This window comes from Ilyonectria robusta (genome assembly GCF_021365365.1).
Source record: "Ilyonectria robusta strain PMI_751 chromosome Unknown BGZ61scaffold_42, whole genome shotgun sequence".
NCBI classification, from domain to species: Eukaryota; Fungi; Ascomycota; class Sordariomycetes; order Hypocreales; family Nectriaceae; genus Ilyonectria; species Ilyonectria robusta.
The window spans coordinates 263,533-276,113 of record NW_025764476.1 but is presented as its reverse complement, the minus strand read 5'-3'; the positions used below and the strand labels follow the sequence as shown (position 1 = coordinate 276,113).

The window sequence follows — 12,581 nt, the reverse complement described above, 5'->3', positions numbered from 1 at the left end:
TCCAAGCCTTGGCAGTGCGGGTCCCGAAGCCCTACTGCAGGGCTGGGGGTCGCCGGAATCCAGTTGCAGACGTGTGAGACTTGGCGATGCCAAGTTTGCGGCTCCCGCCTGTGTATTACACTCTATTTCAGACTTATTTCAGACTTTGTTTTGACGCCTTACCATTGTGCTAATCCCTTTTCGTTCGTGCGTAAAGTATCATAGTGAAAGGCGTTTTTAGTTTGAAAAATCCCATGTCCTCACTGTTGGTGAACCTGGTCTGCGCCGATATCACCGATACCCCCGAATGGTGGCTTCTTCTACACAAACTCCCAGGTTCCGCCCGCATCAAGATCGTCTCCATACCCAGTGGGGTTTCCTCATCCCCAAAGAGTCACCGAGTAGGGAGTTCCAGTTCCCAACGCTAGAGGTGGCTGTGCCGGGTGTCATGTGGGCTGAACCACCATCTACTCCGATGGATTAGATAGCAAGAGATTTTACCCACCTTCATGTCCGTTGGTGAGGTGGTTGAGGGGAAGGCCAATGGAATGGTGGTACCAGGGCATGCTGAACATACTAGCAGGCCCTTTCAAAGAAAATTTCTGTCAAGCATGATCACAATCCAGAACACTGGAGCCTGGTTCAACGACGAGATAATGACGATTCTGATGCAGAAAATTATCTCCCATCGGGGAACTTTGCCCCCCACGCGGGTGAGAAATTCTATTTGCCGTTCAATATCCAGTTGAGAGTGCAGTGAGTTGCTCTCGGTTTCTATCTATCGATGATCCAAATCCCACCATAGGTTAGGCAGGGGGTAATGTTAGCCTCCAAGGATGCTGGCTCTCGCCAAAGCCCAACGGCCGCCTGCGACGGCATACAGACGACGAACATGGCTTAACGGATCCCTGTCTACGGATCCGAAATCATCCCTTTGCTAGTCGTACATCGCCGACATCGCCATATAGTACATGATACGAGGATGGAGACTACTAACCCTCGGTGTGGCTATAACCACTGGCCGAGCAGCGATCATGTCCAACAACCCTCTTCCTTGCCCCCATCCCCCCTCATCATTCCCCTGTTGTGCGGGGCATAGTTACGTTGCTGTTATCAGATCGTAGAACCAAGTTTTTAGGTCGATCAGTGCCGGTTATCCGTACTAAAACGACCTGTCCAGTGACAGGCAAATTGCTCACCCGGGAGTCCCTCTCCTGCGCCACTTTCCTTTAACCACTCCGGATCACGCCAAACTTTGGCCCATGGGCCTAAATCTACCGCACATGCGCTATATATTGGGTTTCCTGACCTCCTCTTACTACTCACACTCCTTTGGAGCAAGCTGTCTCCCTGACCCTCTTATCCCATTTGGTGGCATTCATTCTGTCCATCACCCTCGACCACCATGACAGCCTTTGCCAGGGTGGCCATGCTCGCGGCCGGCGCGACCCTTGCTGCCGCTGCCACTCTCACCTACGACTTCAACATCACCTGGGTGAGAGCCAATCCAGATGGCGCCTTCGAGCGGACGGCTATCGGTATCAATGGTCAGTGGCCCATTCCCCAGATTGATGCCGATGTCGGTGACCGAGTCGTTGTCAACGTCAACAATCATCTTGGCAATCAGTCAACATCACTTCACTTTCACGGTCTGTTCATGAATGGCACAACGCACATGGACGGTCCTCCTAGTGTGACTCAATGTGATATCCCTCCAGGAGGGTCCATGACCTATAACTTCACCGTCAGTAATAACATACATATACAGTATTCCCAGTTCCAAGACTAATCCATCCAACAGGTCGACCAACCTGGGACCTACTGGTATCACTCCCATTCTCATGCACAGTATTCCGACGGTCTTCGTGGGCCCTTCATTGTTCATGACAACGACTTTCCCTACAAGCATCAAGTCGACCATGAGTTTGTCATGACACTCTCGGACTGGTATCACGATGAAATGGCCATGTTGATCCCGAGATTCATCGCCAAGACAAATCCCTCTGGCGCCGAACCCGTACCAAAGGCGGCACTGATGAATGAGACCCAGAACCTGACCGTCCCCGTGGAACCTGGCAAGACATACCATTTTCGCGTAATCAACATCGGTGCTTTTGCCGGTCAGTATCTGTGGATTGAGGGCCACAAGCTACGCATAGTCGAGGTCGACGGCGTGTATACCGAAGCCGCAGAGGCAAATACCGTGTATATCGCTGCCGCGCAACGTGTCAGCTTCCTCCTTACAACCAACAACGACACGACCGCCAACTTTCCCATTGTGGCGAGCATGGATACGGTGGGTCAATATCACTATTGTTCTCGAGATAGATGACGTATCGCTAACTTTTATACTTTTATGGACTCTTTTTGACAAGCTGCCTCCGGAGCTGAACTACAACTCCACTGGTTGGCTAACATATGATGATTCCAAACCGAAGCCGGAAGCCGCTCTAGTTGACAGCTACAACGACTTTGATGATATGAATCTCGTTCCGTATGACAGACTTGAGCTTTACCCGGAGCCCGATATGGTCGTCGAGCTTAACGTCATCATGGATAACCTCGGCGATGGCGCTAACTACGCCTTTTTCAATAACATCACCTACAGAGCGCCAAAAGTACCGACTCTCTACACTGCGCTTTCTTCGGGTGATCTCGTCATGAATCCGGCCATATATGGAGAGTTTACGCATCCATTCGTGCTCAAGAAGGACCAGATTGTGCAAATTGTCGTGAACAATCTGGACTCAGGACGGCATCCGTTCCATCTGCACGGGCATAACTTCCAGGCCATCCACCGAGGAGCCGAAGCGGTGGGCACTTATGAGGATGAGGGCGGTGATAAAAACCAGACTTTCCCACAGGCCCCCATGCGGATAGATACTCTAGTGCTGTGGCCAGCAGGAAACATCGTCTTGCGGTTCAAAGCGGACAATCCTGGTAAGTTGACCCTTGGAGTCGGGCGGGTACTTGACACTGACAAATATCATTTATAAGGTATCTGGCTGTTCCACTGTCACATCGAGTGGCACGTCGCCTCGGGCTTGATAGCAACTATGGTTGAGGCTCCTGATGTGCTACAGAAGCAACTCACCGTCCCGCAAGATCATTACGACGCTTGCAAGCTTGGCAACAACGACTATACCGGTAACGCTGCAGCCAACACGATTGATTTCCTTGATCTCAGTGGCCAGAACAGGCCGCCTAAGGTTTTACCTGCGGGGTAAGGGAAAAGATTCCTCATATATTTTGGCAGTAGCAGTGACTGATCAATCATGGCAGGTTCACTCCCCGCGGCATCGTTGCCCTAGTCTTCAGTTGTCTTGCTGGTATACTCAGTATCGCGTTGATCTCGTGGTATGGACTTGCACAAACCATGGAGGATGTGCCCTACAACGCAACTGCCGATGTCAGGGAGTCGAGCAGCCCCGGAACCACTTCGGTCCAGAACGTGGATGCTACTGGCGTGTCGCATATAGGTGTTGTTGAAAGATAGCATAGCAAAAAGAAGTTGAGACTTCCACCAGACTAAAGCGATCTTTCTTAGCTTGTCAATGATATTTTTAGGGCTTTTTAAGAATTTTGAAGGTATATCAATGCCCAAAAAATATTTCACTGCATAAATAGGAACGTGATGGCTTGACGAATTGATTAACTGTCAAGCAACAACAATTGGCCTGGGAAGAAAGCGACCGTGGACCGACTCCTCATCGCGAGTACACGACCCGATAGTTCGAAACCCATTACAGGCTGGTCCACCACTTCAGTCCCCACAGCTCAAAAGAAGTCCTGGTCTGATTGCCCAGAGTACAAGGCTGGCAAGGCTACTCCTCTGCTACTGCAGCTCTGGAGCATGTGCACAAGGGACCCCTCGAATGCACTGGGAACACCACGCGACCATATAACGACCCTTGTTTTGTGTGGCTGCGTCGGGTTTGGACAGGTGGCTACCAAATGCGGCTGGCATGGGTATGCTCCTTTTGGTTGAGGAATTTTGCGAAGAGCCTCCTGCCAACCAGCAAAAAGCTTAGTGAAGAGGTACATAATGATCCATCCAAATTGTGTAGCAGCAGAAGTCTCACTGACTCTTGACGTTACGAGGATCTGTATCCGAAGGCCCACGACTACATTGACATAGCTATCATAGCTACATGCTCCTCCACGTCAATCACTCCCAGTGAGGGTCAGGCGGAGCGAAGCACGCATTTGAACCTTAGCACACTTGAAGGGCTAGTATGTATGATATTGAATCCAACCCATTCCTAGTGAGTGCCTTCTTTTCGACCACACTGTGCACTATTCGAGCGCAGCATTGTAGTTGACGATGGTAGAAGGATAATGAAACCACTAGGTAAGAGGCGACATCGTGGGAGATACAAGCTGTTCAATCTCACCAGTCCCAACCCACGAGACGTCAAACCAACGTAGCAGCAGAAACAATAGGCACACAGTTGACATTACACGTAATGCCAGCACTAAAGCGGCATGCTCACTGCCGTATCTGCCCCTCAATTAATATCTGGAGAATAATTTAGCTCTTGCAATCGGTACATATACTATAGAGACTTAGTAGCCTCAGCCAAAGTGTAGCCCAACCCCCTGTAGGTCATTGTTTTGCATATTCTTCCTCTGCTCCTCACTCATCAAAGATTTTCCCTGACAGCAACCTGAGGTCACCAAAACAACTCCATTCGTTGCAGATGATGGAGGTTTTGGTGATCCGCTTCTGGCAACAGTGCTCCAGGTATCGGGCTCGTCCCTGGGAATGAAGTCAGCTGTGGGATATTCGGACTGCCTACAAACTTGTCGACTTGCAGTTTCAAGGTGATGGACGTACGTGTTTGGCATTGGTACGGTCAGGGAGTACAGGTCTGAGACTTGAGGTGGGAGCAATGTGCAAGAGGCCAGTAACTCGGCGGAGGATTGGGATAGATTGGAGTGGAGGAATAACGGTATTGTCGTGCCAGAACAAGAGTGTGGTACAGTAGCGTTAGATGGTTCCAAGCAGAATGAGGGAACGCAATGAGATGGTGAAGAGGGTGGTAATGAGACGGGCCGTAATGAGGGACAAGACCAGCTATTTATCGACGTCTTGGGGAGGATAAGAAAGGCAAAATGTACCAACTGAACAAGGCAATTTACTACGTCGCCTTGACCTGACCGAGCCAGCCAACAAGGGCAAGCAATTAATGCGTCGCAAATGCCACTTCATACCGGCATGTAAACAGCAGCTCAGACATGTCTGGCCGCGATATGGGCATCTAGATGGGTCATGGGTCGTTCCGTCTGGGTGGCTGGAATCTGCTTGGCCGAGCAACTCCTCATCATGCAGTACGTCTATCCTACGCCCAGGCATCACCCAGCTGGTATCACGGTCGGGAGTATCACTCACTTTCGATTGGCTGGTGACGTTTTGTCGAGCAGATCTGAGAGCCTCCCGAGCTAGGCCTCATGTAAGAAATTCGAGGGGAGAACGGGTCTAGGCGCTGAAGGGGCGGGACTGATGATGGTGCGTGTACATGTACTTCTATCTGTTTGGCCCCAAATTTGAGTCGATACTCATGATTCGGCCGTGACGTTTTGTTCGCCTTGCTGATTGGTTTGTGACGTTTTGTTAGACTCCACTGAGGCTGGGTCTAGGTACCTACACATAGTCATCATGCATCTGTTTGATGCAACGGTGAGGGTGATCTGGGATCATTGCAGCAGGGAACAAGCGTGTTCCAGGGACATGACTCGCCCGTAACGTTTTGTTTGACCTCTTTGGACGTCTTATCGAGTGCAGATTTGCCACAGCCTGTTTTTTGAACCTATCCTGTGTAACCTCATTGCTTTTTCTGGCGTGCCATACCCTCCGTAAATTTCAAGGGGTACTTCGTACATAAAGCGCTGCAGGCTGATGTCGCAAGTCTCCTTAAGTAAGTGGTTCGCGAATAAAGACAGAGTGATGCAATAACAAAACGAGGCAACCGAGGAGCATCTGCTCTCGCCAGCCTCAAAGTCTTGGGCCTGCTGCGATCTCAACCTGATTAATTTCCCCCATTCATCATCACTCTTCCATTCTTGATTTGCCCCGCCTACTTCTTAGCCCTGATTCCATTCCCTCACCAGCTGCATCAGCCCAGGTCACTATGGACCCCGTCCCAGTGGAACTACTTCCTCAATCACACGAGGCCAAATTTCTTCACATTGCTCACAAAGACCGATGGGACCACTTGAAGCCAGTTATTGTCCAGCTGTACACTGGCAATTATGGCAGAGGGGGGAAGTCGACAACCATCACTCAGGTGGTCCAGTTCATGAAGGCTCATTACTCTTTCCATGCGGCGTATGTATTCATTCGATACTTCCCCCTCCCTAATCGTCATACAAGCTGATGATGTTGGCTCTTCTTTCTAGGCAATCGGAGTATCCGCCTCGCTTCCGAGCCTGGAATGTCAACAAACGAATCGAAAAAGATGTCAAGGACGACATCACCAGCGCTCTCGGGCGGCGAAAACGACCCGGCACGAGCACTTCTCAGGTTGCTATTCAGCAGAATGGCCGAAACAAACCTTTCGACGTCAAAAAGCTGAAAAGACACCTCAAAGATAAGGGGCGCTCCAATCCTGTCGAATCTCTAGCCCCAGGGTTGTAAGTTCTAAACCCGACGTACTAGGTGAATATATGGGAGAATGTAGTTAACCCGTTGCATTAGACTGCCATCGTGGAATCTCCCGTATGCCGCCTTCATTTCGTCCCTCCCCAAGAATTCAGACCAACCTTCCCCCTTTGGACCTCTTAACACAACTCCGGAATATTTGAACATCCACAGTCCCGATGTCCTGACCCCAGGTCGAGAGGCAGCCGGTCCTTCTCCGAACATGCAACTTGTTTATCAGAAAGTCAAGGAAGATCGTGCGAGTCTCTTCCTTCAAGGGCGACTGAAGGAGCTTGTTGTCAGCATGTGTAGGGAGGATCGCAGGTACGTTCTCATGAAACCTTTTCCTCGTTTCAATCTGCCATTGCATTTAGGGTGTGGCATATTTACTGACCAATCAAAGCACTGTGGTCGACTACTTTCACGATTTCTACATGCATGGCTTTAAAATGGCAAAGAATTGGGGGCTCGAGCCGTGGGGTGTGAGTACAGATCCAATTCTCACCTGCACACCCCCGGGATGCAACGCAACAAGTCCTTGGACGCCGTCGGCTTTTCTAGACTTTCCTTCAAGCCCCTCACCAAGTCCATCCTCATTTGAACCTTCACAGCTTTGCAGATGGAGCATCCATGTAGCGGACGTGGATTGCGAGTGTGACAGGCGGTTAGGGACGCTTGGGCTAGCTGGTCGCTAGCGGGGATGTCTCTAGGGTGGCCCGGGTGAGGTTAAAAGGGGAGGTCAGTGCCGTCACAGGGGAAAATCATCATCTTTTTCATTCATCAGAGATTCTTCCTAGAAGTCAGAGAGGCGGGAAGGGCTCGAGGCTGCTAGGAAGTCTATTAATTGATTGCCTTCATTTTTGAGAGATTTATTTGAACCTTCTTGCCGTTACTACGTTCCCTGTCCAACCTCATACGCGTAATCTGGTGCAGCTTCGGGCTGACCGGCCAAGACGCCTGTGCGACGACTCTCTGTGCATTTCCCCAAGGGTAAGTTAATGAGTTGGGTGTTGTTTCCGTCCCTTCCTGCTGCTAAACGAGTCGGTCAATTCAGAGCCGCTCAATTCAGAGCCGCCATCAGTTGCCTCATCTAGCGTCTGGACACCCTCGTTTGTTGAATCCCTACACCAATCCATGACCGCCAATACCTTCACCAAGACACCAGCATGCGACCTTCCGCTCGCCCAGGATATTATTGCGCAATCATTGGAAGGGAATCCGACGGCTCTACAGTTGGATTCTTGGAGGTTGGCGATAATGGCGGGAAACAATGATCTTCTAAATCATTTATATGACGAAAACGGCGAAGCACCGGATAGAATCGAGGATATTTATCCTTTCCATCTTGCAGCATCGTTTCTGGACGGTGGTCACACTTGCTGCATGACTTTTGTGACACTGTCCGAAATTCTCGGTTCAGTTTACGCCTTTTATGACAATATCGACAATCTTGGACACACGATACTAGATACCCTCATAGTATCCATTCTTCGCTCCCACACGAGTCTCGCCCCTGAGGCTGTGAGCTACGGTTTTCATTCTCCTAGCCGATTTCCCGGCGAGGAGAGAGACATTTGTGGTAGATGGGACGCAGATCACCAGACAGTCCGCGAGCTATTCAAGCAGGGATATAATAGAATCCCCACCAAATGGAAACATCCATTTTGCCACACAACTGTGCAAGCGGCTTGCCATAGCATCATTACTATCTTTGCGTCTCCATCTTCGCTGAATATAGACGCTCTGAGCGGACTCTTCTTGCGTCGTTGCACGGAATGTGGTCTGGAGCTCAAACTCGGAGCGCTTCATACGCTCGTCGTCACGGCGTTCTACCTGGGGCAATTGGGAATGCCCGGGGAGACATTATTTGGAGCCTTGGCTGTATTGGTCTGTCTCTTGAGTATCGGAGCTGACGCTTGTCAGAAGGTGAATATCTCTGTTGAAGAGATATTGAGAACTTCAGAGCCAGGGAAATGCCATCACAAACTTTTGTCGGCTTCCGAACTTATGCAGGTTGTGCCAGACAATGTCATCAAAGGTTGGAGTACAAAATGCCAAACTGGATGGGCCTGTGTCTACCGAGCTTTAGTCCAAGCTGAAGACGACAAGAATCAGATACAAAACTTGCATTCAGACAGAAGGGTGAGCGGTGGACCCATAGAAGAAATGGTTGCAGGTTCGAAGCCCGCTTCGCCTAGGTCTCCAGACAAAGAGGCATGCATAATGGCGGACTACCCTCAGCATTGGCTGATAGATTTTCTATGCAATAGTCTAGAAATAGGTCTTCTCTGGGCCACGATTCAGACCGAACTGCTTACGTATCGCCGGGTAAGTGATGGAGACGCTTGGATTTCGGACAACTTCTCAATGGAGGCGCTTCGCACCTGGCTGGAAGGAAACTCGACGTTTTTCCTGACGCCTTTAGTCCAAAGCCAGATGATGAAAAAGCACTCGCGTTGTGGCTGGTTCCATGACAGTGGCAGCTGTATCTGTCCTACCGCACAGGAGGTCTGCGTACAGCCTTTTATGAATATGTATATCGACAGCAGAACGTCATTTTTTACCAACCTAATTTTCTAGGTTTATAGGAAGAGTGAGGGTTGAAGGTACCACCCTGCTTGAAAAGATGGGAACAGTGTAATATTAAATATTAGACAGCTCAGTTCGTTTGGTGTTACAATGAGGAATCGTAGCTTTTCGCTCGAGATAACCACCCCACCCCTACTACAACATAGGTAGAAACTGAAGGGAACAAGCCATTGTATTACTCAATAAAGTGAATTAGAGTATAACCTTAATGTATAATAACCTTCGGCCCCTCCAAACCTTCGCCTGCAGCCAACCTTCGACCCAGAAACCTTCCGCCCCCGATGACTTATAAAGCAGCCTTACGCCGAGCCTCCTCTAGCAACCCCAGCAGCTCTAGCAGCTATATCTTATTTCTACTAATACTATTTAACTTCTTTTTATCTATTTTAGTAGTTATATTATCTATAATTATATCCTAAAGAGCTTTTAATATATTTTATTATTTATAATAAAGTTTCTTTAGAATTAAATCTTTATTAAAATAGATATTATATAATAATATTAAATAATAAATACTTAAATTATAAATAGAAATTCTTTTTTTTAATCTTATACCGGTAACTTACTTATATTAAGAGAGCAGATAGAAGTTAGATTAAAAGGGAACAAGCTTTCATTTCAGTGCTTATCGCCGATTTAGCTAGCAATTGGAATCTAGGGATAAAAACTCTTCAGTTCTTCAATAGAGGCCTCGGAGGCATTTATCTGTAGTGGTCGGCATTGCTGGGCGTGCAACGGAGACTTGGTAAATGACATAAACGAGAAAATTCGGTCACTCTTAAGGGACTAAAAGTAAATACACGGTCATAACAAGGATATGCTAACTTCACTATACTACGACCCTGTGCGTGCCTAATGTGACTTTATGTATTTTTGCACTATTTACAATACCATCAATAAAAGGGAGTTGAAGAGTATGCTGCTTAAATGCAAGACTAGTCGTGCATGAACAGTTCTTAGTTGGAGTTGACCGTGATGGTGTACGCGGAGGTCTTCAGGACAGCGTTGGAGCCTAAGCAACATTAGATAATATCTTTCATCAATCACAACGGTAACTTACCCTCGAAAGGCTCAGTGCCAGCCTGGAGGCTAGTGACATACAGATCCTTGCTGACGCCCTGGTTGGAGGTAAGGTACTTGTAGAACTCGTTCAGGTCACCCTCAAAGTTGCCAATATTCTTATCAGCAACAAACGAGAAGACGATGACGCCCTCGTTCGTGCCCTTGAAGAGCTTCCACTTGCTGCCCAGGACAGTAGGAGTAGCAATGGTAGATCCAGTCTCGCTGATGGGGCCAGCACCGCCATAGGCACCCACCCAGACCATAATCTCATGCGAGTTCTTGGCTGTGGTGGAAGGCGCCAGCCAGAGGTCGTAGGAGACGTTGGAAATCATGTTGGTGCCGGTGTAGCTGATGCTGTTAGTCGATACCATCTTGGTTGATTTGCTCAGCTTAACATACCGCCACGTCCACTTGGAGGGAATGGACTTGATCTGAGAAAGCTTCTTGTGGACCTTCTCAAGCGCAACGTTGGCGTACGACTTGACCTGTCCCGCGCCGCCAACCCAGGTCCATTCTGTAGACCATACGAAAGAGTTGCCGCTGTTGACTTTGTCAAAGGTAGTGCACTGGCGACCAGAGGAGGCAGAACCCGAGCCCCAGTTGTTGTGGTAGACCACATAACCGTTGGTCTGGAGGCTACCGAAGCTGTCGCACCAGGTCTGAGCCCGCTTGTCAATGGTAGCAGTGGGTGTTGCGGCCGCAGAAGCGGCGAGCAAGCTCGAGAGGAGGAAAGTCAACTGCATTTTGAAAGGCGGCGAGGATGAGAAGGAGTATAGTGAGTCTGTTGGAATGGAATGAAGAAATGATATAAAAAGAGCAGAACTCACTGACTTATAGTTCTTCAATCAGCGGTATGGCATGTTCTTACTTTACTGTAAACGCTCATATTCCGATTCCGAGTCTCAAAGAGGCTTAGATGTGCTGTTTACCGACCCGACTCTGGCACCAGGAAGAATGTCGGCTGCAACTTCAACGTGGAACGGGGGGTACGGAAGATTTGTTTCTAAGGTTTAGTGGCCGAACCTGCCGTTAAGGACAATAGGGGGCCCGGTTCCACCAATCGGCCGGATAAAGGGCTCGTATTATGAATAACTGTTTCCGCTAAGTGGATCGGCGGTGGTGGTAGCCCTGGTCATACACCCTCGCTCACTCCGAAGCATGCATGGGTATTTCATTAAGGCAGTGTATTTAGACTTTAGGTAACGCCATCTTAAAGTTCACATTCTACCTACTGCTCTAGCACTTGCATTTGTCCGTTCTAGGGTGTTTTCGGTGGCAAAAACCCGTTTTAGCTTGATGCAGGTGCTCATGCATAGTTGTAAGCTAAATCCTGACCCCTGAGATAGGATTAAGGGTGCCAAGAACGCGATGGGGCCATCAAGAGGTTGAGTGAAGACGCCAAGCGTCAAGGGGTAGCACTTTATCCTTTTGTTCGCTACTCGGCCCGACTCATCCGCACGATTTGTACTTCTTGGCTGGGAGTCCTCTGAATAGGGGTCGCAACCGTAGAGTTATGTTGAATATACAAATACCGAACTGGTCTCAATAGTGTGATGGTGCTGGCAGACACACGGGAGTTAAATAATAGTAGGTATAGCCTACCAGACTAGATACTACTTAAAGGATGAGCTCAGCCTCTGCTAGGAAGGGCACACTTTTTCCCTTTTTCAATTTGAATTTTTCGAGACAGTCCTTGTCATTTGACCTGCCCGTACTCCAGTTGTCGCAGCAGATTTTGTCCCTTCCTCATTGATCTTTTCTATCTCATTGCATTCTGAAGTACTTGATTAAGTGCCTGACTACCCTTCTCGTGGATTCCCTTAGCTGGTCTTAGCTGCTGGACCTCCTTTTGCCCCGAACTGTAGGGTATCTCAGACTCTTGCTGTCGCAGGTCCTGTCTGCACTAAGTACTTCTCCCACCAACAGAATAGCAAATAATTGTGTGGAGCAATGTATGTTACTAGTCTTGAGATGGCTTACTACGTAGAGGGAGTCCATCGGCAGTGTAGGGTAGATCACTAGAGCTCGGGAGCATTATTATTCCACGTTCCAGTCTTAGGATAACGTATATCTGCTCTAGCTCTCTCACCGTGCCCCTACTTGTATTAATATTTGAACTATCAAGTAGATCTTACTACCTCATCACGTCTGAGGTAGCCACACGCTACGTAGTAACACAGCTAAAGCTCGGAACCAAGCGATACTACTAAAGATGATATATATTTAATTAGGATGATGGAGCAGCCATCCCTGTCGACCGAAAAAAATGAAGTTTCCCAGGGTATTGGGAAACTCCGTATTTTATTTAAAG

The 12,581-nt window shown here is 48.7% G+C and overlaps 3 protein-coding genes across 3 annotated transcripts; 2 read left to right on the top strand and 1 right to left on the bottom strand.

Annotated features, from left to right (window-relative positions):
- Window positions 1–1,541: 1,541 nt before the first annotated feature.
- Window positions 1,542–3,580, top strand: BGZ61DRAFT_465620 (putative multicopperoxidase). Its single transcript, XM_046247605.1, has 5 exons — window positions 1,542–1,723; window positions 1,781–2,275; window positions 2,340–2,919; window positions 2,977–3,202; window positions 3,262–3,580. Exons 1-5 carry the CDS (start codon window positions 1,637–1,639, stop codon window positions 3,473–3,475), a joined length of 1,602 nt encoding a protein of 533 aa, XP_046095570.1. The 5' UTR covers window positions 1,542–1,636; the 3' UTR covers window positions 3,476–3,580.
- Window positions 3,581–6,674: 3,094 nt separating this feature from the next.
- BGZ61DRAFT_567250 (uncharacterized protein) lies at window positions 6,675–9,199 on the top strand (the record flags this gene model as incomplete). The annotated part of the gene is made up of 3 exons (XM_046255960.1): window positions 6,675–6,943; window positions 7,023–7,260; window positions 7,661–9,199. Coding segments are annotated over 3 exons (2,046 nt in total), but the record flags the coding sequence as incomplete, so codon positions are not given.
- Window positions 9,200–10,117: 918 nt separating this feature from the next.
- BGZ61DRAFT_433764 (concanavalin A-like lectin/glucanase domain-containing protein) lies at window positions 10,118–11,013 on the bottom strand (the record flags this gene model as incomplete). The annotated part of the gene is made up of 3 exons (XM_046243931.1): window positions 10,118–10,220; window positions 10,269–10,618; window positions 10,670–11,013. The coding sequence occupies 3 exons, from the start codon at window positions 11,011–11,013 to the stop codon at window positions 10,165–10,167; spliced, it is 750 nt and encodes a 249-aa protein (XP_046095568.1). The 3' UTR covers window positions 10,118–10,164.
- Window positions 11,014–12,581: the final 1,568 nt, after the last annotated feature.